This window comes from Anticarsia gemmatalis, chromosome 19 (genome assembly GCF_050436995.1).
Source record: "Anticarsia gemmatalis isolate Benzon Research Colony breed Stoneville strain chromosome 19, ilAntGemm2 primary, whole genome shotgun sequence".
Lineage (NCBI taxonomy): Eukaryota > Metazoa > Arthropoda > Insecta > Lepidoptera > Erebidae > Anticarsia > Anticarsia gemmatalis.
Window position 1 is genome coordinate 4,701,096 of NC_134763.1, and position 26,528 is coordinate 4,727,623.

The 26,528-nt window shown below is 42.4% G+C and overlaps 2 protein-coding genes across 7 annotated transcripts; one reads left to right on the forward strand and one right to left on the reverse strand.

Annotated features, from left to right (window-relative positions):
* Window positions 1-174: 174 nt before the first annotated feature.
* Prp39 (pre-mRNA processing factor 39) lies at window positions 175-8,606 on the forward strand. 3 transcript variants are annotated; one of them, XM_076126427.1, is made up of 18 exons: window positions 175-350; window positions 603-744; window positions 958-1,169; window positions 2,279-2,350; window positions 2,481-2,633; window positions 3,013-3,150; window positions 3,246-3,392; window positions 3,533-3,694; window positions 3,908-4,033; window positions 4,777-4,903; window positions 4,982-5,129; window positions 5,837-5,984; window positions 6,119-6,229; window positions 6,547-6,711; window positions 6,842-7,062; window positions 7,147-7,415; window positions 7,647-7,845; window positions 7,913-8,606. In XM_076126427.1, the coding sequence occupies exons 1-18, from the start codon at window positions 321-323 to the stop codon at window positions 8,139-8,141; spliced, it is 2,799 nt and encodes a 932-aa protein (XP_075982542.1). In that variant the 5' UTR covers window positions 175-320; the 3' UTR covers window positions 8,142-8,606. The 3 variants fall into 3 exon arrangements, with proteins under 3 accessions (XP_075982542.1, XP_075982540.1, XP_075982541.1); XM_076126425.1 differs by having other exon boundaries at window positions 603-1,169; XM_076126426.1 differs by having other exon boundaries at window positions 606-1,169.
* LOC142980860 (uncharacterized) lies at window positions 8,509-26,455 on the reverse strand. 4 transcript variants are annotated; one of them, XM_076126424.1, is made up of 26 exons: window positions 26,302-26,455; window positions 25,667-25,707; window positions 25,467-25,577; window positions 25,114-25,273; window positions 24,505-24,670; window positions 24,074-24,283; window positions 23,401-23,563; window positions 22,978-23,115; window positions 22,724-22,851; window positions 22,269-22,455; window positions 21,819-21,988; window positions 21,379-21,668; window positions 21,003-21,090; window positions 20,531-20,647; window positions 14,612-14,714; window positions 14,121-14,267; window positions 13,765-13,807; window positions 13,579-13,674; window positions 11,476-13,504; window positions 11,204-11,391; window positions 10,922-11,110; window positions 10,365-10,578; window positions 10,029-10,132; window positions 9,789-9,923; window positions 9,469-9,609; window positions 8,509-9,285 (listed from the first exon to the last, which is right to left on the reverse strand). In XM_076126424.1, the coding sequence occupies exons 2-26, from the start codon at window positions 25,667-25,669 to the stop codon at window positions 9,254-9,256; spliced, it is 5,352 nt and encodes a 1,783-aa protein (XP_075982539.1). In that variant the 5' UTR covers window positions 25,670-25,707; window positions 26,302-26,455; the 3' UTR covers window positions 8,509-9,253. The 4 variants fall into 4 exon arrangements, with proteins under 4 accessions (XP_075982539.1, XP_075982538.1, XP_075982537.1 ...); XM_076126423.1 differs by having other exon boundaries at window positions 9,469-9,612; XM_076126422.1 differs by having other exon boundaries at window positions 10,922-11,125.
* Between the last annotated feature and the right edge of the window lie 73 nt (window positions 26,456-26,528).

A 26,528-nucleotide genomic window follows, 5' to 3' on the forward strand; every position in this document is an offset into this window, starting at 1 on the left:
GCTGCTGCTTAATAACGCCCTTATGGAAGACAAGTAATTTATTGGAATCAAGCGTTTTCTACAAAAGATTATTAGATTTTTTTATCTCTCTTGTTTTCACTCATTATAGCCAATTTAAATATCAAAAGGGATTTTTTTAGCCTGTGGTCAGTTATCGTGTGCCGTGTGTGTGGTATTATTTATCTATGTTCGTCTGCTATTCCGGTTGCGCGTTAGCTGTTACATTGATTCGTTTTTGTAGTTAAGTTGTTATTTTGCTGTTGTTTAGTTATTTCAACGCTATTCGGAACTAGCGTCGTGTGTTGGTTAAGTTTGCCAAAATGGATGATGAAGCAAGCTCAGATTTGCAGGTGAGATCCGTTCTATTTCCGCAACGCGAGGTTATACATACATTGTACTGATGTTGTCGGAGGTATCACCATATCAGAAATTACTTAAATTTTGCTTTTTTTTTAACCCTCCGACCTTTATTTGCATAGGGCAAAGACACGAATACAATACCAACATTACAGTAGTGTAATTTTCATATGTAATAGGTACTTGTAAATAAAAACTACTTATTGTAATGTCACATATCGTTTATTGAATACAATTTGTTGTAGAAGTGTCTATCGGATGGACCTATGGATACAGATGAAGGACCACTTATAAATGAGAATTCGAATGGACTATCGCATTTGCTGACGGAGGGCGAGTTCAACAGCGTTGAGGCTGCGGTGGACGAGTCATCGACATCAAATCAAGGTTTCCTCAATGCGGTGGAGCTGTCCGCGGGTAGCGTTGGCGACTACCTAGAGAACAACACAGGGGGGTTCAACACGGACCCTTTCGATGTGGGCGACAATGCGGTCACCTTCCCCAGCGACTCGCTTAACAACGTGCTCACCGACGGCGACTCGCTGCTAAGTCATGAAGCTGCATATAAGGCCACCTCTGATACTGATGGTGATGTTACAGAGAGTCAGAAGGCGACGGTGGACACTGACTTTGATGTCAGTGAAATGTCTGACGCTGGCAATTCTGTGTCAGCTGAAGATATGATTCAAAAGACAGATGACAACATGGGTGATACATCCAATGCCAAGGACAAGCCCAAAGAGAATGCAAACTTAGAACAAGACAATTCTAGTAATGAAAACTCAGAAGAGATAAGTAATGTTAATGAGGAGGTTAGTAAACATTATTAATATAACTTAACATGTTAACAACAGTGTCATCTAATCCACACAATAACATAATAGTTGTTTTATATCTAAGATACCTCCTAGTAATATATTATATAGATTTTGTGTTTTGTGTAAACAATAGTATCGTAGCAATGTGTGACTTGCAAGCTTCATCATCTGTAGCCTGTGTACATTAGCCTGGCCGGAGAAAGTACAGAAAAAATTGTTATAATTACAGTATTGCTATTGTTTAGAAGACTAAGGTAGTTAATGCACTCAATTTGTGCCCATAGTACCATTAGCATGTCCTAATACTGGCCATGATCTTCTGTGCCTGTTCTAATTTTTCTGCCATGCTCACATGTGCAAACTGTCAAACATGTTATCCATTTCACATTTGAGTTTTAGGTAGTGCAGTATGTTAGCATTATATTTTTAATGTTTTATTCTTATTTAATGTTTGGCTATAAAATTATATAATGCACCTTTCAATTGCTTACTTTTTCTATGAGTAGAATCTAATCCCAAGATGGTAAATGCTAAAATAGTCTTTTTATTGATTGATTTTCTATCTGAGAACAGCATGAGATAATAAAATAAAATATTGTCTTTTCCACACATATAACCCTCCTTAGATGTTGTTTTTTTTTTGCTTGTAAGAAAGAAAAGAAAGCCCCTCCCTATCATCACATAGTGTTGTGATCTTAGTGAACTTGATTTCAGATTAGTTTCAGACACAGATCTTAAACAGATAGTCACATTAGTTTCATATCACTACATTGAGAGAAGTGCTGCTAGTATAAATAATGTTCCTTACCATGTCATACCTATATCAGTTTAACTATAGTTGGTAGCTTCTAGAACATACAGGGTGCACTATCTAAAATTAAGAGACTTGTTAAATAGAGTGATATTGCTAGGCTAATGTTAGGATGTTCATAAACACATATTAATATAGATCTTACTAACCAATCAAAATGCTAACAAACAATATAAATAAGTTAAAATCATAATTGAAGTGTCTTATCTGAATTCAATCCTAATTTGCATGAACTTGTGCATGAGCTTATTTGTGTAATTGTGTAATAGCTTAATATTGTTTAATTTAACAGCCTGAAGTTGTTGAAGATACAGTTACGTCTGAGAATATGGATAAAGAAGATGAACGCACAGCAGATGTTAATGTATGTGTTCTTTTTTTATACTTACAATTGCAGTTTACCTTGTTCCTTTATTGTTTGATTTTTCTATAATATATTATTCATAGATATGTGTTATGTATTCAAAGGGTTAATACATTGTGATTATTTACAGAATGAAGAAGTTGCCAATGAGAATGAACATAATACTGACAATGATAATGAAAATGACAACACTGATGTAGCAGATAACGGGCGAATCAAGAAAAAGTCTCAAAGACGCAGGGATGAAGATAACAAGCAAGGAACTCCAAAAAAAGTCAGCAAGGTTAGTCCCTTTTATACTACTCCTATCATAATTTTGCTGTTTGAAGTTTTATCGTTATGTAGGTACACATCATTTCAAATCTGGTGTGTTTTTGGCTTCAGACTCATTGCAGCCCTGTTTGATATGGATGTCTTCTTCTAGTCAAATATTATAGGGAAATAACATTGCGTATATGTGTCTGACTATAATCATTAAAAATAATAAAAATAATCTAAGAAGTGTATAGAAAAACAATGACATTTTGTAAGAAATTAGGAACATAGCTATCTCCTTTATCTAACCCTTACTCGGATGGTTGCCTGCAATTTCTGCCATCAACTATTTCCACAACAAGCATTCGCCCATCATCTTCTGACTATTTCTGTTGCATCTGTTTTAGGGAGGTGCTGAGGAGACTGAAGTAGTTTCAGAGGATGAGCTGCCTGAGGTGCAGAAACCGAGTGTGAAGGACGCGGAAAATGTGTCCGATGACGAACTCCCTGGCCCCAAGCCAGCTGAGTTGCCAGCAGACACTGAAGTTAGTAAAATTTTGAAAATAAAGTGATCTAGCTAGTGTCAATACTTATCATGAACAATATGAACATTGTATCTAACTTACTTGTGTTCTAAAAGGTGGTGTCTGAAGATGAGTTACCTGCTGCTAAGAAGGAGTCTAAAGAGTCTCGTAAGCGTAAACCTGAAGATGAGCGTGACGGCTACGACCCTGGATCACCAACGTCTGAGAGCGAGTCATCAAACAAAAAACAGGCAGTCGCGAAGGTGCGTTATCAAATTAAGCATCTATGCACTTTAAAAATAGTAGAATTTTCTTGAAAAACACGTCTAATCATCAGTTGACGTTAATTATTTTTGCAATACTTATAATATACTTACTATAGAGTACATAATCTATATTATAGAATGGGGAAAGCAAACCAGTACCAGCTGAGAAAAGAAGTTCCATTGACGAAAAACCAAAGAAGAAAACCCTACCAGAATTAGACAAATATTGGAAAGTTGTCAATGATGACCCCACTGACTTCACCGGCTGGACTTATTTGTTACAATATGTTGATCAAGAGGTATGTTGAGATACATTTTATATTGTACTTACTCATTTTTTATCAAATTTTAATGATGAAGACTATCGCTAATCTTATTGCTTTATGAAGCAATGGGAACCGAATAATAATGTCGAGTGGCAAGGGCCAACTGATTCCAAGATGATATACTTAGTTTTAAAAATACCTATGTTTTAACGTTATATAATAACATATTGCTTTTGCGTGTGACAGAGTGACGTAGAGGCGGCGCGCGAGGCATACGATGCCTTTCTGTCGCACTACCCGTACTGTTACGGCTACTGGAGAAAGTACGCCGACTATGAGAAACGCAAAGGAAGTAAAAAGAAGTGCCTCGAGGTGAGTACTGCCTTCCTGTAGTTTTGTTGTTAATTGTTTATTATATATTTAATCACTTGGTAAGTTGTTAAGGCTTAGAACACCTGATGATTAGTCATAATGAATGTGTCTTGACACTTGGATTTGAAATGTTTTAGTCATAACTGGTATTTTGCAATTATTTTTTTTCCCAACAGTGCAACGAGGTCCACGATGTTCGTAAGCCAAAGTCGACCGTTCGCACCGGAGAGTTCTATTGCCATCACATAGATTTCGTTCTAGTGATTCATTTTTTGTGGTGTATATTTTATATTCTAGTGCATATATTTATTATACTTTGTACACGCATGATGTATTGTAATACTTTTTCATGTATTATTATTTAAGTAAGTACTTAATGAGTGGTGGATATAATTATAATTAAGTTAATTAATCGATCCATGGTAGCATGGAAGTGCAGCTGAGCTTCATATTTAGCCATTGAATGGCGGTAGGAAGGGAAGAGTCGCCGCGCCGTGGTCAGCCGTCGACGCGCCGAGTGCGAACAGGTGTAATATACCCGACACACATTTTATATTTGTGGCCGCGGCGAGCCGTTGCGTGCCGCTCACTCACTCGCGCTCACACGCAGCGGCTCGCTTCGTCTACACTAAATTATATGAGAAATAATATGCTATTCAATATTCCCTTGCTTCACGGTGTGGTCGTGAATACGCCACACTTAAACACTCGTAGAACTTGTTTAATACGATCTTACGTTTCAGGTTTTGGAAAGAGGGCTCAAAGCTATACCACTATCTGTTGATCTGTGGATACACTATCTTAATCATGTTAAAGCGACTAGAACCGAAGACCACACCTTTATTCGTGCTCAATATGAAAGGGCTATAGGTAAGACCCGACATGGTCTCTCATTATAAGTACATCTTAGTTTTGTTGTGTCTAAATATGTTATTGTGTTTATTGCAGAGGCGTGTGGTCTAGAGTTTCGCTCAGATCGGTTATGGGAGTCGTATATCAAGTGGGAGGCAGAGAATGGCTCTGCTCTGAATGTGACCAATATTTATGATCGATTATTGGCAACCCCCACTCTCGGATACACATCTCATTTTGACAAGTTCGTAAAAATGCTTTAATGATATCCGTATTCTATTGTTTATATTTTTTTTTGTTATATTATTAATCTAAACTATTGTTTTAATGTTTTACTGGTTGTTTTACTTATTGACTATTAAAAAATAACTGATTGACGTCATCCATTAATTACCCAGCTTGGATAATAATATACTTACGCTAATAATAGGCACGTCGCTACAATTTTTGCGGTACCTTATTATAATTATAGTTTAAGCGAATTTACTTTTAATACACGTATCGTATCACTTCACTCAAATAAACTGTGACATTCTTAACGCAGCTCATTCGTTATAAGATGAGATAGATCACCATTGTAGTGGTCGACGTTTTAAAGTGTTGTCAGATTGATCTTCGAAAAGCGTTAAATAACATTTTGATGATTTCCTTTTTTTATGGTTTCTCAAACATAAGTTTTACGTTTGCTGTAAGACTTTCTACAGATGACTAATTTAATTTTGTGTCTAATTACCCCCATAAATCGAACTACAACTGAGCCATTACAAACTCCCGAACTGCGTCATAGTCAAAACGAATACACAAGTGTCATAAAGTAATAAATCTTCCATAAGACCTGTAACTGCGAGCGAGAGGAGATAAAAACGTTGCATGGCGTAGTTCACTCGTTTGTAATGGTTCGAGTGTAAAAATGTAATTATTATGTATAAAGTGGTATGTTTTGTTGTTCAGTTTTCAAGAGCATGTGATGTCGGAGCCGGTGACGGGCGTGGTGACGCGCGCGGAGCTGGTGCGCCTGCGCGGCGAGGTGCGGGACGCGGCCGGCCAGCAGCCGCAGCTCGACCTGCCGCCTGGCGAGGACGAGCCGGTCGACCATGTCGTTAGTATCATCTAAACCAATTGTATACGTGCAGACTCTGGCGGGGCTTCAGGTCGTTGATAGACTACGCGCGTCTGTGATGTGCCGTGTAGATATGAAGCTCGTTTTACGTATATTTAAATCTTCTTTTGCAGGCTTCTGAAGAAGAAGCACAAGGAATCAAGGAGCGTATTATTGCGTGTCGACGGAAAGTGCACAAGACCACTGGCGAACAGGTTGCAGCTAGGTGGACGTTCGAGGAAGGCGTAAGTGTGACTTCCTCTCATAAATGGTCCAAAATTGGGGCTTTCAATTGTTTGCATCCCGAGCTGCTTCGCTCCTGTATTTTACTAAGAAATATTTAGTTTAGATTTACGTACTAAAGCTGACTCTCATATTAGAATCAATTCACACCAGCAATCTCTTTCCGTTTGTAAGTTTTTCCACAAAATTGATATCACACTTTCTTGCTAATTTGAAAAATAATTGACTCATGATTACAAACGCCCATTATGAAAGTGCCTCAATCAAACGCATAGATCTATCACTTATTGCAGTAATGTATATAAAATTGTATTTGTAGATCAAGCGTCCATATTTCCACGTGAAGCCGCTAGAACGGTGTCAGCTGAAAAACTGGAAGGCGTACTTGGAGTGGGAGAAGCAACACGGCACACTCAAACGCGCGCTCGTTCTGCATGAACGCTGTCTCATCGCCTGCGCGCTCTATGAAGAGTTCTGGATGAGGGTACGATCATTACACAAATCCTTATGTCAATAAATCTAGGACTCCGGTTTTGTTATCTTTATTGGCATTTAGTCAATAGATACCCAATTTGTTAATGATAATCTATTAATACTAATATTTATATTGACAGCTTATAAAGTTCTTAGAAGAGCGCATAGAAACGAACCCTGAATTGGTAACAGTAGAACGCGAAGTGTTGGAGCGAGCGTGCACGGTACACCATCTGGACAAGCCTGAATTGCACCTGCACTGGGCACATTTTGAAGAAGCGTACGGAAACACCACGAAGGCAGCCGAGATACTTGACAGGATAGAGAAAACTTGCCCTAACCTTGTACAGATACAATACAGGTAAACTATTAAGAGATCGGGTATTAGGAAAAATTACATAATAAATGTGATGTGTATTTTTTGAGCGAATTACTTTTTTTTCAGGCGCGTTAACCTCGAAAGGCGTCGCGGGGATTTCGAGAAGTGTGCGCAGTTATACGAAGGATACATCAATTCTGCAAAGAGTAAGGCCGTGGCGTCCGCTCTGGCCATCAAGTACGCGCGGTTCACGTTCCACGTGCGACAGGACCCGACGGCCGCGAAGAAAGTTCTCGACGACGCGATCACTAAGGACCCGCTCAACCAACGACTGCACCTGCAGAGGCTAGACCTCGCGTTACACACGCCGGATACACCGTACGAAACGCTGGAAGGTCGGTGCATTAAACTATCACTGGGATCTATATGGAATTCGAAAAGTTCAGAGCGGTCTTTCGAAACGGACGTATACCATATGGCCTCAGATCGGTCTATACGACGACCTTCGCCGAGCCGGTTATATCTTTAAATCTTTTATCCATTTACCGGGTCGGTGAGGACCGTCATATAGCGGGGTCCTATAGTAACAATATTTCATAACTAATACCTACGTTCTCTCGTCGCAGAGCTCGTGATGTCGTACGAGAAGCAGGAGGGCGCGGACCCGGAGACGAGCGCGGCGCTGGCGTGGCGGCGGCGCGAGCTGGCGGAGGAGCGCGGCTCGGCGGCCGCCGCCCGCGCCGCGCACGCACACGCGCGCGCGCTCGCCAAGCACCTGCGCAAGCGGGCCCGCAAGGACAAGCACGACCCGCCGCCGCCCCCCGCGTGAGTACCTCCCCGCCCGTGGCGCCCGGCGCTCTCGGCCCGTACTGACCTTTGCGATGTTCCTCAGGGCGGCCGCGGACGGCGTCAAGAAGAAGGAGAACGCGGCGTCGGCGGCCGGCGGCGCGGCGACGCCGACCGGCGGCAACTCGTACTACCAGACGCCCGCGGCGGCGGCGGCGCCCTACGACCAGTCGTACGCGCAGCCCTACCAGCCCGCCTGGGGCTACCAGCAGCCGCCCGGCCCCTACCAGCACCACCCGCACCCCACGTGGCCCCAGTATCCCAACTACTACTAGCGTCCGTCGCCGCCCTTCCCGCTCGTCGGGACGGCTGGCGGCCCTCGCCGGGCCCCGAGGCCTCCCCCCGTTCGCTCCGTGTTGTATGAACGCGAGCGAGCCGGTCCGACGGACCCGAGGCCGCCTCGTCCATATTTCTCGAGTCCACGGACGACGCCGCCGAATAATGTTAGGATTTAGAATGAATAGTCTTCTGACTGGCCGTCCGTACGGCGCCCGTCAGATTCGATACGTACGGCTGCTACCGACGATTGCGGTATTCGTCGACTTATGTACCTTTTAATGTTCAGTCGTGTTTATATACTAGGATGCGGAATTCTGCCGACTCTTTTGATTCGATAAGGGCTTTGTAATGATTCAATTGAGGTAATTTACGATGAAATGTTTATTGAAGTAAACATAATAACACTTATGTGAGACATTCATTACATTATATTTTAAGAAATAAATAATATTATCTTCATATTCCACAATGTTATTATTTCGATCCATCAGTCTTCAATAAAATTTAAACTTTAAACCATCCCTATTTACTAATTATAGTAAATTTCCTATTCCCATGTATTGTTACAATACAATATAACGAAGTATTCCATAGATCGATCTAAACATTTATATCTGTGGGGATCCATGAACATTCTACCGCATCAATACTTATATAATTGTAGTACATATAATTAGTAAAAATGTAGAAATAGATTCATGTCAAGGTAACAAGATAGTTTTATTACTTAGAATAAAAAGCAGATATTATTTTAATAAAACTTAGCTCTAGTAGAAGGATCAAATACAATATAATACAAATCATATAAAAGAATATCAAAATAAATCGATTTTACTCTCTATGTACAGGCATAACACAATGTGATGATACTACATAAATGTAGAAGATGTACCTAAATGCCACTTGGAGTTCATCATAACTTATAATTAACGTCCAAACGTCAAGAGTTCATTTTGTTGTCCATGTATTAAATGATTAAAATCACTAAATAAATCATATAACGCCACAGTCCTGTGCACACGCTACGTTGTACTGGTACGTTGTTTATTCTAAAACGAACAAACTCCGCTTATTGTGGCTGCCATGTCGGACAGCTTTAGGATAATCATCATGAGCACGCTGCCTTTGCAGCTTTCACAGCTGTGGGAGAAATTAATTTAATTAGTAAATATGTAACTATTTTGTTTATGTACAGCAAGAGAATGGTTCGTCGTATAACCCGAGAGCAATAATATTTGATATCTATTCCGTTTAAAATCTTTGAAACAGGTGCACGTTTGCCTGGTAGGTAATACAGGTATAAAGTAATTGAAAAATGCATACCTTCTCTCTCCTTCCGGCGTAGCTTCTTGCGCCGTCGATCGATGGCGGCCAGCTCTGCCTTCACGGAGTGGTACGCTTTGCGTAGGTCCGCTAGCCGAGACGTTAGCACGTTGATGCGCGTCTGACAGTCCCACGTGGGTTCTGCTTGAAGAATCAAGGAGCATTGTTAGGGTCTAGGTTCAAGTATAAATTCAATTGATAGAACTACACTCAGGATTCTATCCATTTTTCTAATATAATAGCTACGTTATTAATTCAGTCAATATTTCATCAAAAATGTGATTGTAGGATCTGAAAGCAATGTATGTAGTGATATGTACCCAGGTCCACGTAGAAATTGTACTTGAGCGGCGGGTGATGGTGCAGGTGAGGAGGCTCGTCCGTGTCGCGGCGCGGCCGGCGCCGAGTGCGGCCCGCGCCTGAACTCTCCGACGCCTTGCGGGACCGACCACCTCCTGACACAATAACATATTAATTTATTATGTACTTTGTTTTATCAAGTTCTCCTACATCAGTTCTCAGGTCTCAGTTACACGGGTTGTGTTTCAGTATTTACTCACCGTGTGGTTTATCGACTTCATGGGAGACAGCATCGTTCGCTCGAGCCTCGTCCTCATCTTCTTTTCTCTCTGAGGGACTGTCCCGTTCTGATATTCGCCGCTCTCTAACAAAGTAGTATTTTATAACATTAGCATAACTAATTTTATAATACATAAGATAATAAGATATTATGACAACAATGTACATTGTTTTTACAGGTAATATTAATATAAGCATTGGAATGAATGTGAACAGTCCTAATATTGAATTTTTATTTTGCTTAAATATTAATATCTGGCATAAGTTCGTATTTTGTACGTTTTGTGAGAATATAGAATTCTAAGTTAATGACATACCTATGCGGTGACATATCGAGACTGCTGTCGGGCGTGGTGGGCGGCGTGTTGTCAATGAGGGGTCGCGTGCGGCCCCAGCCCGCCGCGTCGCGCCCGTCGCGGGGCGCGGGCGCCGCCGCCGCGCTGGGCCCGCCCGCCGCCGCCGCTTCGTTCGCAGTAGCACCGGAACTGGCGCCCGCACCCGACCGTGATCCGCTTTCACCGCGTCGCTCATCTAAACGTTAGAGACCACAGTCGGTTAACAAAATGATCTGCGACTATTCGGTGAATAAAGATCGGGTACTCGATAGGGTCAACAAAAAAAAAATGATTAAACTTGAACTCGTAAAAGGTTCATCTAAAATACTCAGGCTACGTTATTTGATTCATCGATAATGTTGGAATTGTAATTATTACATACTGAGACATTTTATCAGGAACTCATTCGATTCCAACGAAAATACGGTATCGTGACGCCACTACAGTATATTTCTATACTGAAATGTGTTTTTGACATTTCATAAGGAGTAGCCGATTTGGCCGTCGTCGAGTACCCAATTCGGGATCGAGTGTGGTACCTTTGGAGTGCGTGTGATGGTGCGGCGGCGCCGAGGCGAAGGGCATGTGCAGGCGCTGGCGCGGCGGCGCGGGCTCGGCGTCGGGCGCCGGCGAGCCGGGGATGGTCTCCTCGCACAGCAGCAGCGAGATGTTGCTGTCCTCCTCGCACGCCGCCACGCGCCCGCTGCCCGCCACCACCACGCTGGCACCTGCGGGACCGCTCACTTTAGATTGCTCCGACGCACTGTCGCTCGATACACGTGAAATATGTACTCGATCATCGATCGTTTAGCGCCACGTACTGTGTTTCCTTTCGTTCTTGCAGGCGTCTTCCAGCATGAGCAGCGACTCGGCGCCGCTCCACTCGCCCAGCGACTTGCCCGCGTGCAGGGCGCGCGTGGCCGCGCTGGCGCCGACCGCCGCAGCCGGCACCGCCTCCGAACTTCCCCCGGAGCCCCATTCGTCCACCGACAGCTTGTCGATTATTAATCTGCAATAAGTTGGTACACGTTAATAACGATTAAGTTAATAGGTATATAAATGAAATCGGCAAAAATATGGAACGGCAGTTTACCTTCGATCGGAGTCATCCGAATCACTAGACTCGCTCCTATCCTCTGCGGGGAAAGCTTGTAGTGGTAAGCTTGCCGCGGCCGCCGCCGCTGCCGATTGATTGATTTGGCTCGAGAGCTTCTGTATCGTATCGCTGAGCACCTTGTTGTTCTTGCCCGGAACGCCCAGCGGGAGATCCGCTACACTCTTCCGTCTTTCTAGAATGTTCAAAGGACTTTGCAACCGCGGTACCACTGTCTCGTCAGGCTTAGGCTTTTTGATATCGAGTATGTCTCTTTTTAAGTCGATAAAATTCGGGGGCTCGCCGAATATCGAGTCTGTAGTATTTTCCAACGGCTTTTTCACTGATTCGGTCTTGATTAAAGGCTTCATTGGCTCCGGCTTGATGATTGGTTTTGGTTCCGGTGATATCGGTGATAATTTAACTTCAGGTTTGTTCAACTTTAGTGTATCGGATTTAGGCGTGACCGGACGATCTTCAGCAGGTGGAGGAGACATTGATAATCTTTTCGCACTGCTGATAGCTTTTAACAGCTTTTCTGCTATCTTCGGACCTTCCGACTGTAGGAGGAATCCAGGTGGAGGTTCAGGCAGAGCGTCGATTCTAGCCGGACTATCCGGTTCTGACTTGTCCTCTTCTGTATCGATGAGTGGACTCGAAGGAGGTTGTAACTTTAACGTAACTGGCTCTAATATTGGTATTGGGTCCATTTTCTTTTCATTTTTAACTGGATTATCTTTGGGTTCAAGTACAGGTACAGACAGAGAGAGAACTTTCTGCGGCTCCTCTTTTTTGGGCTCTTTCTTATGCTCCTCCTTAGGAGGTTCTAAAAGCTTTATTTTAGGAATCTCATCTTTCTTCTTAATTTCTACTGTTGGAGAAGGAGACTTATTAGGAAGCGGGGTCGGAGTAGGAACACGAGCCGGTGTAGAAATAGTGAGAGGTGAAGTTGTAGTAGACGTTGCTGTGGTAACAGCCGGCGTCAGGGTGGCCGTCGTCGTGGTACTACTAATTGTAATACTTGGAGTAATGATATTTGTTTTAGGAAGTTGAATGTCAGGTTTCTTTTGCGTTGGCGGAGTTTTTGGCGGCTCAGGCGTTTTTTCTTTTTTTTCTTTGGGCGGCTCTTTTTTTTCCACCACTTCTTCTTCAACTGGTAATACTGGTTTGGCTTCCACGGGTTCGACAGTCACGGCAACTTCTGGTGTTTTTGGTTGTTCGACAACTTGCGTCACTGGTGTCGGCTGCCTCACTTCTTTGATTGTTATATCTTCTGGCTCATCATCTGAAGATTGTTCATCATCAGCTGGACTATCTGGCGAATCTGCTATTAATTCTCTTAATTTTGATACTTTGCTCTTTTTAGAGTACGTTTCTTGGTTCTTTGCTGGAGTAAACCCTTCGAAAGTAGGTCCAGAGCTACCGTCGCCTGGGAACGAGTCATCGTCCAGAGAGAAAAGTTCATCTTTGGAGTCATCTTCGGGGCTTTGTCGGCCGACGTCACGCGACGTACCGAAATCCCTGAAAGGCGACAAAGATGGTGATCGTAACGAAGGCCGTGCTCGCATCGGGTCCTCGGATATTTCTTCACTCAAAGATTTAGATAATGTTGACGTATATTTGCTCGGTGAGATGTCATCGAATATGCGATGTGTGCGTTTTTTCTTTTCGTCATGCAGTTCCAGTTCGAAGGGTTCTGGTTCCTTGAACTCGTATACATCTTCTGCTTGTTTTTCCGGTTGAGGAGGTTCAGGCGGTGGAGGATTAGAAGATTGTGCAGGGGGCAGCGTCGCTTCTTTGCCAGGACCCTCCGTTTTGGTTGCTTCATCACTTTCTTGTTTCACAGAGTGTAATCCTTTCAGCTCTGATCTTATTTCATTTAGATCGTAATCTCGTCCTGTGACGTTAGGTCGTGATTTTTTGGCCGGTGAAACAGTGGTGGGGGTTGAAATTGTTCTTACTGGCCTCTTTCGAGGTTTGCTCGAATTGCTGCTGTCACTAGACTTCACATCTTTTGATCGTGAGGGAGCTGCAACAATGAGTATACAGATTAGTTTAAATAAATTAACATGTAAAAAAATAGAATTATAGCTAGGTGCATACTTTTTGAACTTGATTTTTCCTCCGACTTTTTAGGTGGTCTCTTGACATCTTCGTCACTTTCTGAATCACTGTCGGAATCCGATCGTGCCGAAGATTCTGGAAACCCACAATCACGGTAATGGTTATTAACTTAGGTTTAAACTGCGAACTAAAATACTTCAGATTAATTAAAAATATAAAACTTACCTTCAGTTCTCTTGGACCTTACGCGTCTACTGATACTCGTACCCTGGAAGAATATAAATATTATTAATTTAGAAATGTTTTCAAACACTGGTAGTTTTGTGAGATATACCATCCTTTGTGACAAATTAAGGTCACAAACACGAAGTTCTAACAATGGTATCGCTTGTATTTATTGCTTAAGATGGTCGCCACATCACTACCATTGCCTTGGGATATCGTGGGATTACCACACGGGACAATTATTTGTTCGATCCACAAATAGTTGTTTCGGGTTTATTTTTCTAAATATTCGCGCGACACGAAGGCGGAGTTGTCTTATAAAAATACACATTCAGAATTAGTGGGAAGGGCTTTACCTTTTTATTCCGTTGTTCATGTTGTGTGACGTTGAGCGCTATTCTCTGCGGTTTGATCCACTCGTCGTATCGCGTGTTCCACCCCGTGTAGTGCACTCGCAACATGCCCTCCGATGACACCTCTATCACTTTCGCTTCGTAAGTCACCTTTTGAGCAACATTCTAATTAGAAATACTGAGTGTTATGTTCTGTAGAGGCATGAGACTCGTTGGCATACACAAATGTAACATTTTGATATTTAATAATAACAAATTAATATTTGAATACGCAAAAATGGGTTCAAATAATTACTGCTGATGCTTGATCATTTTGCGGAGAAAATATACATTTAAGACATTATTACTTTAATGCTTGATAAAACAATGTCATCTTATTGGTGACATTATCATTATTTTCCGGCATTTTGAAAGACAGGCTTCATAATAGCGAAACTAGTATTTTAAATAACTAATAACTTAAAAGTAACATATAAAAGGAGTAAGTAGCTTACCTTAGATTCAGATTGTGTAGGTCCATAATAAACTTTCAATTTGTCACCAACTTGAGCCTTCACATTGGATACTCCGGATCTCGTGGATTCATTAGTTGAAGGCCTAAAGAAAAGAGAAAATGTTTGCATTTTGATTGATGTTACAAATAAAATAAATAGGAAATATAAAACACTATTGCCCGGGTTCTGACGCATATTTAATGGTAGTTTATCTATTATATAATACTATCGCCCGCGTAATTGTAGTGTTGGAGGAATTGTTCCGAATCATACACTAAATAAACTGCGCTTTTGATAAACAATAGTTTATTGGTAACTTAGCTTTAATTAAGTTCTAAGTAAAAAGCATACAGCACACGCGAGATATCAAGAAGCACAGCACAGAAGGAGAGGAGTAATATGAGCGATGGATTAAGGAGAAGAAAGTTCATCAGCAATAATTAAGATCGCAAAGTATTAGCGCGTGGACCGGTGAGCAACGTTCGGCATGCGTGTCGCATCGAATGGTGTTAACGGTCGACTAGCGGCGGCTCGCGCCCCGAGGTACATCTCGGTGCAAGGCGCCCGCGCAGGTAGCCGCGTGACGTCACAAGGGTCGGCAGGCGGCTGGCGCGTGGACATTCGTTCAAAACAACAATGTCATTAAACATATGCAAAACAAATGAAGATGTCATTGTGTTTGTAAAACATTATTTTTATGAATATTAATGAAAAGTAAAACTAGCGCGAAATATGTTTTGTGGATATTAGTGCCGTGCAGGGAAACTGAATTCGGCTTCGGCCGCTAATTCGGCCTCCGTGAAATTCAGGTTCCGTGCGGACATCTCTAGTGTTATGATTAAAATGTGCTGTACTTATATAGATTATACAATAGTTGTTTATATTAGTTTTAGGTTTCTGTACATAGTCTAGATATAAGTTTAATTTAATGCAATACAATTTAAGTTATAATTTGAGTTAGTTATAAGTTTAAAATGTAAGTAACAAAGTAGCTACGCTACATCACTCCCCCCGTGAGACCGTTCCTACGGGCGATAATAAGCAGGAAATCTCACCCTACGACCCGATCTGGTAGTTCTGACAATATTGTCTTCAACATCAGGACTACACTGGTTTGAATGATGTGTTGGTATGGGAGTATTAGTAGGTGTGTTAGCATGAGTGTAATTTTGAGTGCTAGTGTGATCATTAGTTTGATTGTTAGTGTGAGTGCTTGTGTGAGCGTCGGTGGGTGAATCACAGAGTATGTAGGCAGGTTTCAGTCTGTCTATGGATACTGTGACTGTTTTACCATTCAACACAATAGTAAAGACTTTATCATTCCTAGATAACACCTCGTGAGGGCCAGAGTATGCAGGTTTTAGTGAGCCAGCTACAGTGTCATTGCGGAGAAAGACATGTGAAGATGTAGCCAGATCCTTGAAAACAAATGGAGAACGATGACCACTGTGACGCGATGCCTGTGGTGGCTTTAAAGAATTCACAAAGGACCGAATGCGAGATGTGTAGTATGCCATGTCGTGATATTCGTCCCTTGGGGGAAGAAAGAAATCACCTGGGAGTCTTAACGCCTCGCCGTAAAGCAGTTCTGCTGATGAGGTATTCAGGTCATCCTTCAAAGCCGTACGAATTCCTAACAATACAAGAGGAAGTGACTCAACCCAGCAACTGTCAGCGTGGCAGGTTATGGCAGCTTTCAACTGCCGATGGAACCTCTCCACCATACCGTTAGACGCAGGATGATAAGCTGTGGTACGGCTATGGACAAAACCGGCCATGTCTGACAGCGACTTGAACAAAGCGGACTCAAACTGAGCTCCTCTGTCGGTCACAATTTTGAAAGGACAGCCGAAACGGGATATCCAACCGCTTAACAAAGCTTTCGCCGTAGTTTCGGCGGTTATATCCGAGATCGGGATAGCTTCGGGCCAGCGAGTAAATCGGTCAATGGCTGTCAGACAGTACCGATATCCTAGCGACAGTGGCAAAGGACCAACCAAATCAATGTGTACCACCTGGAAACGACCACTGGGAACACCATATGATCCTAAGGGAGCAGAAACGTGTCGTGTAACCTTACACCGCTGACACGGCAAACAACTGCGAACCCACTCGCGACAGTCTTTGCGAACTCCCGGCCAAACGTAACGATCACTCACCAACTTAATCGTTGCTTTGGCCCCAGGGTGGCTTAGGGAATGCAAATTATCGAAGACTTGACGGCGGTAGGTGTTAACAACGAACGGCCTCGGAACAGGGCCACTTACGTCGCAGAACAATTGCGTATTGGTACCAGGCAACCTAACCTTATCGAGAATCAAAGACGAGTTTCCAGTAAGTAGACTTGACAGTTCTGGGTCGCGGAGTTGAGCGGTTGCTAATCTTTCAGGGTCAATTGGCTGGATAACCTCCTCTACCCTGGACAAGGTGTCAGCAACAACATTGTCGCTGCCCGAGATGTGCCGTATGTCGGTGGAAAACTGCGAGATGAAGTCTAAGTGACGATATTGCCTGGGTGAGCAGTTATCTTTTCTTGACGTGAACGCGAAGGTGAGCGGCTTGTGGTCCGTATAAATGATGAAGTCACGAGCCTCGACCATGTGTCTAAAGTGCTTGATCGCCTCGTAAATGGCTAAGAGCTCCCGGTCGTAGGGAGAGTACTTGGTCTGGGCAGGAGACAGCTTCTTGGAAAAGAATGCTAGTGGCTGCCAAGTACTACCCTTCAGCTGCTGTAAGACCGCACCTAACGCAACGTCGGAAGCATCGGCGACGAGTGCCAACTTCGCACTGCAGTCTGGATGTGCCAACATAGCCGCGCGACACAAACCTTGTTTGCACGCCTCAAAGGCATCCAGTTCCTTCTGACCGAAGGTCACAGGATGAGAACCCTTGACAGGACCAGCCAAAAGCGCATTTAAAGGGGCTTGTTGTTGAGCTGCATCTGGTATGAACCGACGGTAAAAATTGAGCATCCCTAAAAATCGACGCAATTCTTTGACCGTTTTGGGCTGTGAAAAATTTAAAATGGCGTCCACTTTTTCAGGCAAGGGCTTAGTACCTTCCGAAGAAATCCTATAACCTAAGAAAGTAACCTCCGAAGCGGCAAAAACACACTTATTCGAGTTTAGCACCATACCAAAATCCCTAAGTCTGCTGAAAACTTCATGAAGATGGGCTTCATGAATTTTCAGGTCTGCGCTAAAGACCAAAATGTCATCAATATACGGGTAAACGAAATCTAGCCCTCGCAACATTTCATCGATGAAGCGTTGGAAGGTCTGACCCGCATTTCGAAGTCCAAAAGTCATGTACGGGAATTCGTAGAGTCCAAAGGGGGTGGAAATGGCGGTTTTGGGAATATCGGCGGGATGGACGGGAATTTGCTGGTATGCTCTACTCAGGTCCAGGACTGAAAACACCTTACAGTTAGCAAGGTCGTGGGAAAAGTCCTGAATATTGCGGATTGGATATTTATCCGGTATCGTGCGTGCGTTAAGCCTACGGTAGTCACCACAGGGTCGCCAGCCATCCTTCTTCGGAGCCAGGTGTAAGGGTGAAGCCCAAGGAGACTCTGAGGGGCGACATATCCCCATCTGCAACATGACCTCGAACTCCGCTTTGGCGATTTTCAATTTTTCTGGCGACAGCCTGCGTGGAGAACACGACTCTGGTTGCCCTGGTGTAGTGCGAATGTAATGACAGGTGTTGTGTTTCGTGACGTTATTCAAACCAGGAGGACGGGTGATCTCGGGGTACTGTGCTAGTATAGCATGATACACCGAGTCACCAGACTTAACCTTCACTGAAGAAATACTATCAAAATTCGCGAATGAAACCGAGGCGGCGAGCCTAGTGTGTGCGTCAACCAGCTGTTTACTACGCACGTCTACCATTAAATTGTAGTGGGATAAAAAATCCACACCTATTATCGCCTTCGTAACATCGGCTACAATAAATCGCCAAGGAAAGTCGCGACGCAAACCTATATTTAAAATTAAATTTATATAACCATAGGTACTAATTACGGAACCGTTAGCGGCGCAAAGTTCTAAAGGTGCTTTGTCGCGTCGTTCCTTTGCGAATGAGTGGGGGAAAACACACACATCACTACCAGTATCAATTAAAAATTTAATATTATTCCGTTTATCGGTTACAAATAATCGGCCGTTATTGGGGCAGTCGTCGGCCGACATTACACACTGCCCTACACTTTTCCCGTGTAGTCGCACGGTTTGTCACACCTAGCCGCTTTGTCGCCGAAATTGTAGTGGTACCAACAGGTAGGATGATTACGATGGTTAGCACTCGACCGGGATCTTGATCGCGAGCGGTTACGGGAACGGTGGCGGCGCGAAGGAGAATGCTGCTGACCACTGGAACGTGAACTGTAGGACGCGCGGGTGCACTCATCTACCTTCAGTGACAGCTGCTCCACCAACTTCCTCAGCTCAGCGATTTCACTCGCCGCGTCACGTGAGTTGCACGACGTGGCTGCCACGTTGTTCGGTGCGACAGTCTCCTGGATGTTATCCGCAAGGTCGGCGAGCTGCTCCGGCGATAGGGACGTCTGTGATGCCAACACCGTCTGGACAATAGTGGGAAGACGCTGTCGCCACACGGTTTTGATGAAGTCCAGGGGCACAGTAGGTCCAGCGAGGTCCTGGAGATGGCGCAGAAACTGCGACGGCTTCCGGTCGCCGAGCTCCTCGTGGGTCAGGAGCTGCCGGATCTTCTTCTCGTGCGATGCGGAAAGTCGGCGCACCAGCTCGGTCTTGATCCTCTCGTATCTGTTCTCAGCTGGAGGAGAGAGGATGATGTCCTTCACGGCCTTTGCATGCACTACGTCGAGATTGGACGTCACGTGGGCGAACTTAGCCGCGTCATCGTCGATGCCGTAAACTGCGAACTGCCCTTCCAGTAACGCGAACCATATTTCTGGATCCTCGGGGGAAAAGGAAGGCACCTTCAACCTCGTCTTCATCGGGTTGGGCGATGATTCGTCATCTACAAGCAGTGTGCATTTTCGCAACTTCCGTTTCTGGCGCATGGTTACATGATCGCCATCTTGTGACATCGCCGTGGCTGCCGAATCACTTCCGGAACCGCTCATGATGTGCTCCGTCGGGGTCACCAATGTAGTGTTGGAGGAATTGTTCCGAATCATACACTAAATAAACTGCGCTTTTGATAAACAATAGTTTATTGGTAACTTAGCTTTAATTAAGTTCTAAGTAAAAAGCATACAGCACACGCGAGATATCAAGAAGCACAGCACAGAAGGAGAGGAGTAATATGAGCGATGGATTAAGGAGAAGAAAGTTCATCAGCAATAATTAAGATCGCAAAGTATTAGCGCGTGGACCGGTGAGCAACGTTCGGCATGCGTGTCGCATCGAATGGTGTTAACGGTCGACTAGCGGCGGCTCGCGCCCCGAGGTACATCTCGGTGCAAGGCGCCCGCGCAGGTAGCCGCGTGACGTCACAAGGGTCGGCAGGCGGCTGGCGCGTGGACATTCGTTCAAAACAACAATGTCATTAAACATATGCAAAACAAATGAAGATGTCATTGTGTTTGTAAAACATTATTTTTATGAATATTAATGAAAAGTAAAACTAGCGCGAAATATGTTTTGTGGATATTAGTGCCGTGCAGGGAAACTGAATTCGGCTTCGGCCGCTAATTCGGCCTCCGTGAAATTCAGGTTCCGTGCGGACATCTCTAGTGTTATGATTAAAATGTGCTGTACTTATATAGATTATACAATAGTTGTTTATATTAGTTTTAGGTTTCTGTACATAGTCTAGATATAAGTTTAATTTAATGCAATACAATTTAAGTTATAATTTGAGTTAGTTATAAGTTTAAAATGTAAGTAACAAAGTAGCTACGCTACTTTAACTAAGTACTTAGTAACTTACTCGGTGTTCTTTCTCTTGCGCGGTCGTTTGCTGCTGTTAGACGCGATCGTGTTGCCGCTGCTCGCCGAGTTAGCGCTCTGGCTGCGGCGACTTTGCATCTTCTTTATCGGTCCGCATCTGTAATATACAAAATTCGTAAATGATACGTGTTAAGAAGGATTTTACGATCATTGCCCTAGAGATTAAATGATTGACTTCTTTAACAGTGTGCATTTTTACATCGACAGGTAAATTAAAAAATAATTTAAACCATTACTGTCCCACAGCTGGGCAAAGGCCTCATTCGGAATGTAGGAAGTGGAAGCATTATGCCTTGATCCCACCACGATAAACAAGTTAGGAGACTTTGCACACCTTTAAAGTTGTTTAAAAGATCTCACTTTAAACTCAATCTATTATTTCAAGCATAATATTGTTAATAAAATTACGATGGTGTTATAAAATAGTTATTTTGTATCGAGATGGTATATACCTGGACGCTCTGCCTGAGCTATCGCTGTCAGTAGATGCGTGGGGCCGTCGGGATGCCCGCGACGTGCTCGTACTCGCTCCTTCGCTTGCTACAAACAGCATCAAGTTAAACAAACCTTTATTACATGTCTAATAGAAAATGTAATTTTATTTGATATTTGAATAAAAGACACTCAGACATATACTGATTTGTTTAGAATGGAGTTTATTTACCGAGGGAACTAATTAGGACATCAGATCTCGAATTCTTTTAACATAATCTGTGTAATTGAGACATAAAACAAATCAAGATCAAACTCATGTCTATGGGTGATAATAAATCATTTTGGAACGAAATAATCAATCTTTTTCTAGGCATAACTGTAACATACACTTACTTTTAGACGACAATGGTCGTCTCTTAGGCGTTCTCTTGTCGTGTTCGGTCTTGACGGGCGTGACAGTGCGTCCCTTGGACTGCGAGCGCGGCTTCACTACCGCCTTCTCCTCGCTAGTGCTGCTCGACGTAGAGCTCTTCTCCCTCTCCTTCTCTTTTTCCTTCTCCTTCTTATCCTCTTTCTCTTTTTCCTTGTCCTTCTCTTTCTCTTTCTCCTTATCTTTCTCTTTTTCTTTCTCCTTCTCCTTTTCCTTCTCTTTTTCTTTGTCTTTCTCTTTTTCCTTTTCTATTCTGTGGGTGAAAATTAATGTGTTAGTTTTAATTTTTTGAACATTGTTTATATGTAAGTAATATAGATACTCCATGTCAAATTTTATTCACAAACGTTTTAACTAGTTTGTCGTCAAAAACTTTCGTCACATATTCAAGTAGTATACTAACTTGGGCGCTACAGTAGTGACTAGCGGTTGATTGTCAGCGCTGTCCTCTCCGTCACTGACGCGAGGTTTCTCCTTTGGTTTCTCCACCTTCTCTGGTTTCTCTTCTTTCTCGCTCTTTTCGCTTTTGTCTGTCTCGCTCTTATCAGAGGAGTCCTTGTCTTTGCCGCGTTGCTATGGAAATAAGGCAAACATTATTGTAAATATTCATCCCCAACTTTAATATTTTTATGTGGTTCAGAAATAACTAACTATAAAAAATATACTGGCTAGAATTTTTTTGAACCCATTTATATTCCACTGTTGGGCAAGGGTCTCCTCCAGAATGAGGAAGGGGTTAGGCCTAGGCCTTGATTCCACCACGCTAACCAAGTGCGGATTACTACTACTGAGTACTGGCTAGAATACAAACGTTTTATTTGGGTGTAAGGTCCGTAAAGTATCATGGTTTTACCTGCGTAGGGGTGCCGGTGGGCGTGGAGCAAGCGGAAGCGGAGGCGGAGGCGGAGGAGGAGGCGGGCGGGTGGCGGTCGCGGTCGCGGATGAGCGAGCGGCCGGCGGGCGGCGTGCGCGCCCCGCGCGGGTGCGCCACCAACGTCACACCCAGCTTGCGGTAGAAGTCCTCGTAGCTGTGCAGGAACCTGACACACACACATATTATCAAATAAGTTCGTTATTCAAAATAATGACAGTCAGTTGGACACTTGAGATACTCATAGCTAGTTGGGTTAAGCAACCCTAGCGCAGACAATCCATGGATGGGTGGTCGCTTAGTGGTATTACAGCTGAAAGTCTTCTTGCTTTGTTGGACACGTTATAAGACCAAGATTAATGATCAAATTAAAGGCAATGACATAATGTGACTAAGTTTAGGTTGATAAAGTTAGACAATATAACATGAAGACTTACTTTTTGTAAGCTTGTTTGCAGAGATTGGTAATACTCGTGGTAACTGGATGGAAGCCCATTTTGTCAGCAATGGTTTTCCATTGATTTTGGTTTGTCACTCTGTTGTAGCCACCCAACTTTTCTACCACCTGCAGAAAAAATCAATAATTATATTGATACGGATTATAAGGCAAGTACAAATTTAGAATAAAATGTTGTTGGAAAAAGTGTACATTATAAAAGATTATTGTTTCGTATAAAAAGCTAGTGCTTACTTTAAATAGGCGGTATAAATCGATGTCCTTGTTAGCGATCGTGGGGTTCCTGTTGAGCGGCGTGCCTCGCTCGTCCATGAACTTGTACAACTGCGCCACGAAATGATCCTTCTCCTCGCGCGGCTCGTCGTCTGAACTCTGCTATCAGATCATACATTAATATTACGAAATTTAAAGATTTGAATGATAGTTTCGTTTAAAAGATAACTTGGGATAACGCATTATGTATTAATTAACTAAAATTGTTTAAACGATTGTCTTGGTTAACAAATTGATAGAGGAAAATGCTGACAAAGTTTAGGGTAAACATCAGCACTAAATATTTTTTGTTGTTCTTCATTGGCAAATTCACAAACTGTAGGATTACTGTGTAGGGCAGATACTGAAATATCGAAGAGAAAATATATAATAGTATAATCATACATCATCGGAGGTGTTCCTGGGCTCGTTGAAGAGCGCGTCGCGGTCCCAGTGCGGCGGCAGCACGCCGTTGTTGAGGTACTGCAGCGCCGCCTCCACGCCCGCCCACTCCAGCGGCGCGCTGCCCTTGCGGAACTCGCGCGCCTCCTTCTTGGGAACCGTGTAGCTAACGAACACACAAAGATAATATATTTAGACCAGGCCAATATGAAACTGTATATCTTTGTTTCGTTTGCAAACATGTTGTTATAGTTTTCGAACAAATAGTTGAGATAGAAAATAAGTTTTGGTTCGTGAGTTTTTGAACTAAACAATGTTATGAATGCATATTTCAATAAAGGCTTTTACTTGTGCTTCGTAAACAAACGACGTCATATCATATTCCAGTTGTAGTTTCAAATACCAATGTTTTAGTAGAAATATGATACACAAAGTTACTTAAGTTAGTCGTAATAATATGAGCTCTTTCTTGACTTCAACAATTTCACTTGAATAAATTCACATAAAAATTATGCACAGTGTCTTGAGTTCAGTTCATTTAATATCTTTTTGACCCTACTTTGTATTTATTAACTACATTTCTAATTTACACCCTGAAAAGAAGAGAAAAGTGCAAATATCAATTAAAGGTAGCTACAATTCATCGAGTACTAGAATAAACGACTGAAGAACTCACTATCTGCCGTCCTTGAAGGACCTGACGAGGTAGTCCTCCTTGACCTTGATCTGCGCGGTGGGCGCGACGACGAGCGCGGGGAAGGCCGGCTGGTGCGGGCGGCGCCGCTCGGCCCCGCCGCCCGCCTCCACCAGCACCACGCGCCCCACGTGCGGCTCCACGTCGGCCTTCACGCGCCGCCCGCTGCCCGAGCCCTCGCTGCCTTCCGACCTATAAATACAACATCATTCATTTCTTACTCCAACTTTTTACTTAAAAATTGTCCTGGAACTGTATATAATGATGGAACAATTGGCTTGCACTGCTGTAGCAGTGTATAAAGCAGCACAGAATTAGTTAAAATAAAAAGTTGTCAGTACTTTTGTGATTATATAGGTTAGTGTCATAACCAAATTCTGTGTTTATGTGTTATTTCAAAGGATTAAACTTACTGAGCTCTCCCTCTCCTGCCTCTCCGGCCTGCTATGACAGGTGTTGAGAAGTGTTCTGGATGTGTGAGCGGCAACTGATCAAGAGTCTCACTCTCATTGAAGTGTCGACCACTCTTGAGACACAATGCTGAACGTCGCAATGTCGTTATATCGCCATCGTCAAATACTACAAGAATTTTTTATAAATCAATTACAAACAATTTTTTTCCTTATGAGAAATGACATTCATAAGTATAATAGTTGTTTACGCTTAGTATCTGACTAGTTGATCTGTTATTCACAATACAGGGTGAATTTAATTCTTCAATTAAGTAACAGTTCTACCCAAAGGAGTGAGTGAATTAAGATTTTAAGAACTCATTTGACATGCTAAAAGTTGTTTCTTGAATCTGTGCTACCAAGTAATTTCCAGACGTTGATCAATATATTGACTGACTAACTGACTGAGTGATTGACAATGCAAAGCTAAAACTACTGAGCATAGAAAGTTGAAATTTGGTATGAAGATTCCTTAGGAAGTGTAGAGAAGCACTAAGAGAGGGTTTTACACCCCAAAAGGGATGTAATTCCACATGGGGAAAGCAAGTAGTATTTAAAATCAATACATACCAACAGTATACTGGCTACAGTCTTGTATTTTAGTGATGACAGCTTCCATGGCATCCTTCTTAGGGTCTTGCTTGACTTCAACTGTGCTCCCTACTCTGAGGTTGCCTTTGATCACATCATCATTTACTGTTATTGTTCCACCACCTGCCTTTAAAGTAACCTGTAAAGAAATTAAGTTAAGGTTAAATACAATCCAATCTTGAAATAAAATTTTTGATGACACAGATATCTATTTTTTTGAGATGTTGGTATATTTTTAATTCATTATATGATGTTTGTGATGAAGCCTACATGATGAACATGATAAAGCTATTTGTTTAAACAGATGGTATAAAGAGAAAATACTATCTTACTTTGCACTTGATGTTCCTCACAACTTTCTTGATCTTTGCCTCACAAAAAGCTCCTTTATATTTGGCACTGACATCAGTACCAACTGGCAGGAAGGGTGGATCATCTCCTTGCTGATAAAAAAACAAACATTCAATTCACTTTCATGTTAACTCATTATCACTGATGAAAATACATAATATAACAATATTATTCAACTTACCATTTTATAAGACAGCTTGAGGTAATTTAATTCTGCCAATTCTAAAAAAGGAAAAGATGACAATTTAGGTTTACTATAGAAAAGAGGCTATGTCCTTTATCACTGGTAGTATTGATGCATGTTTATTTACTAAATACTTAACATCTATTACACTCATATCTCAAGAGAGCTTTCTCCCATGAAGGCTTAATATTGACGAAAGCTGAATAAGATGTAGCAGTATTGCAGAACTTCGTACACAGCAGCCATTTATTTTACTATACAATTTATTATATGCACTGTATGGTAGCAGATCAATAAAATGCACAATCAATGAGTTTGACAACTGTAATAGAACGAAGACCTACGAGATTTTAACATAATTGATAATGATAATAGGCTGCAGTATGTAGCACAGCTCGACTTGTAGCAAAAAAACTTCTGTTACAAATCAATGCTTCGTCAATTTATACATTTCTCGTAAACAGTTTCAATTCTACCAATACTCGTGTTATATCGACGTAACTTAAGATTGAGTATATTTAATTACAAATAATGCTACTCTGATAATATATACTGACAACAAGCAATAACAACAAGCGTTGTATAAAAAAGAAAGTAGATTGCGCGGCAAATGGAAGGCATAGTAATGGTACCTGAATATAATAGACCGTTACGTGGATGTATATCTTCTAAACGTAAGTATTTTAACACCACATTGACATGTCACATTGGAAAAAATGCTAAGAATTAAAAGAAATACGCTTAAAATCCGACAACCATTTTTCATTCTTCTCCGTGTCTCACTGATAAAGTGACATTCGGAAATAAATTGCCATATCGAAAATAAAAATGTATGACTTCCATTGTTTGTCAGTGGTTG

Excerpts from the sequence above, each read along its gene's own strand:
- Prp39 (XM_076126425.1), top strand. The coding sequence starts at position 321 with ATGGATGATGAAGCAAGCTCAGATTTGCAG. Across the intron at positions 351-602 it reads AAGCAAGCTCAGATTTGCAG|AAGTGTCTATCGGATGGACC; the intron begins GTGAGATCCGTT and ends AATTTGTTGTAG. Across the intron at positions 2,634-3,012 it reads CTCCAAAAAAAGTCAGCAAG|GGAGGTGCTGAGGAGACTGA; the intron begins GTTAGTCCCTTT and ends CATCTGTTTTAG.
- LOC142980860 (XM_076126421.1), bottom strand. Across the intron at positions 11,392-11,475 it reads TCGGATGACTCCGATCGAAG|ATTAATAATCGACAAGCTGT; the intron begins GTAAACTGCCGT and ends AACTTATTGCAG. Across the intron at positions 9,613-9,788 it reads CAATTTCTACGTGGACCTGG|CAGAACCCACGTGGGACTGT; the intron begins GTACATATCACT and ends TGATTCTTCAAG.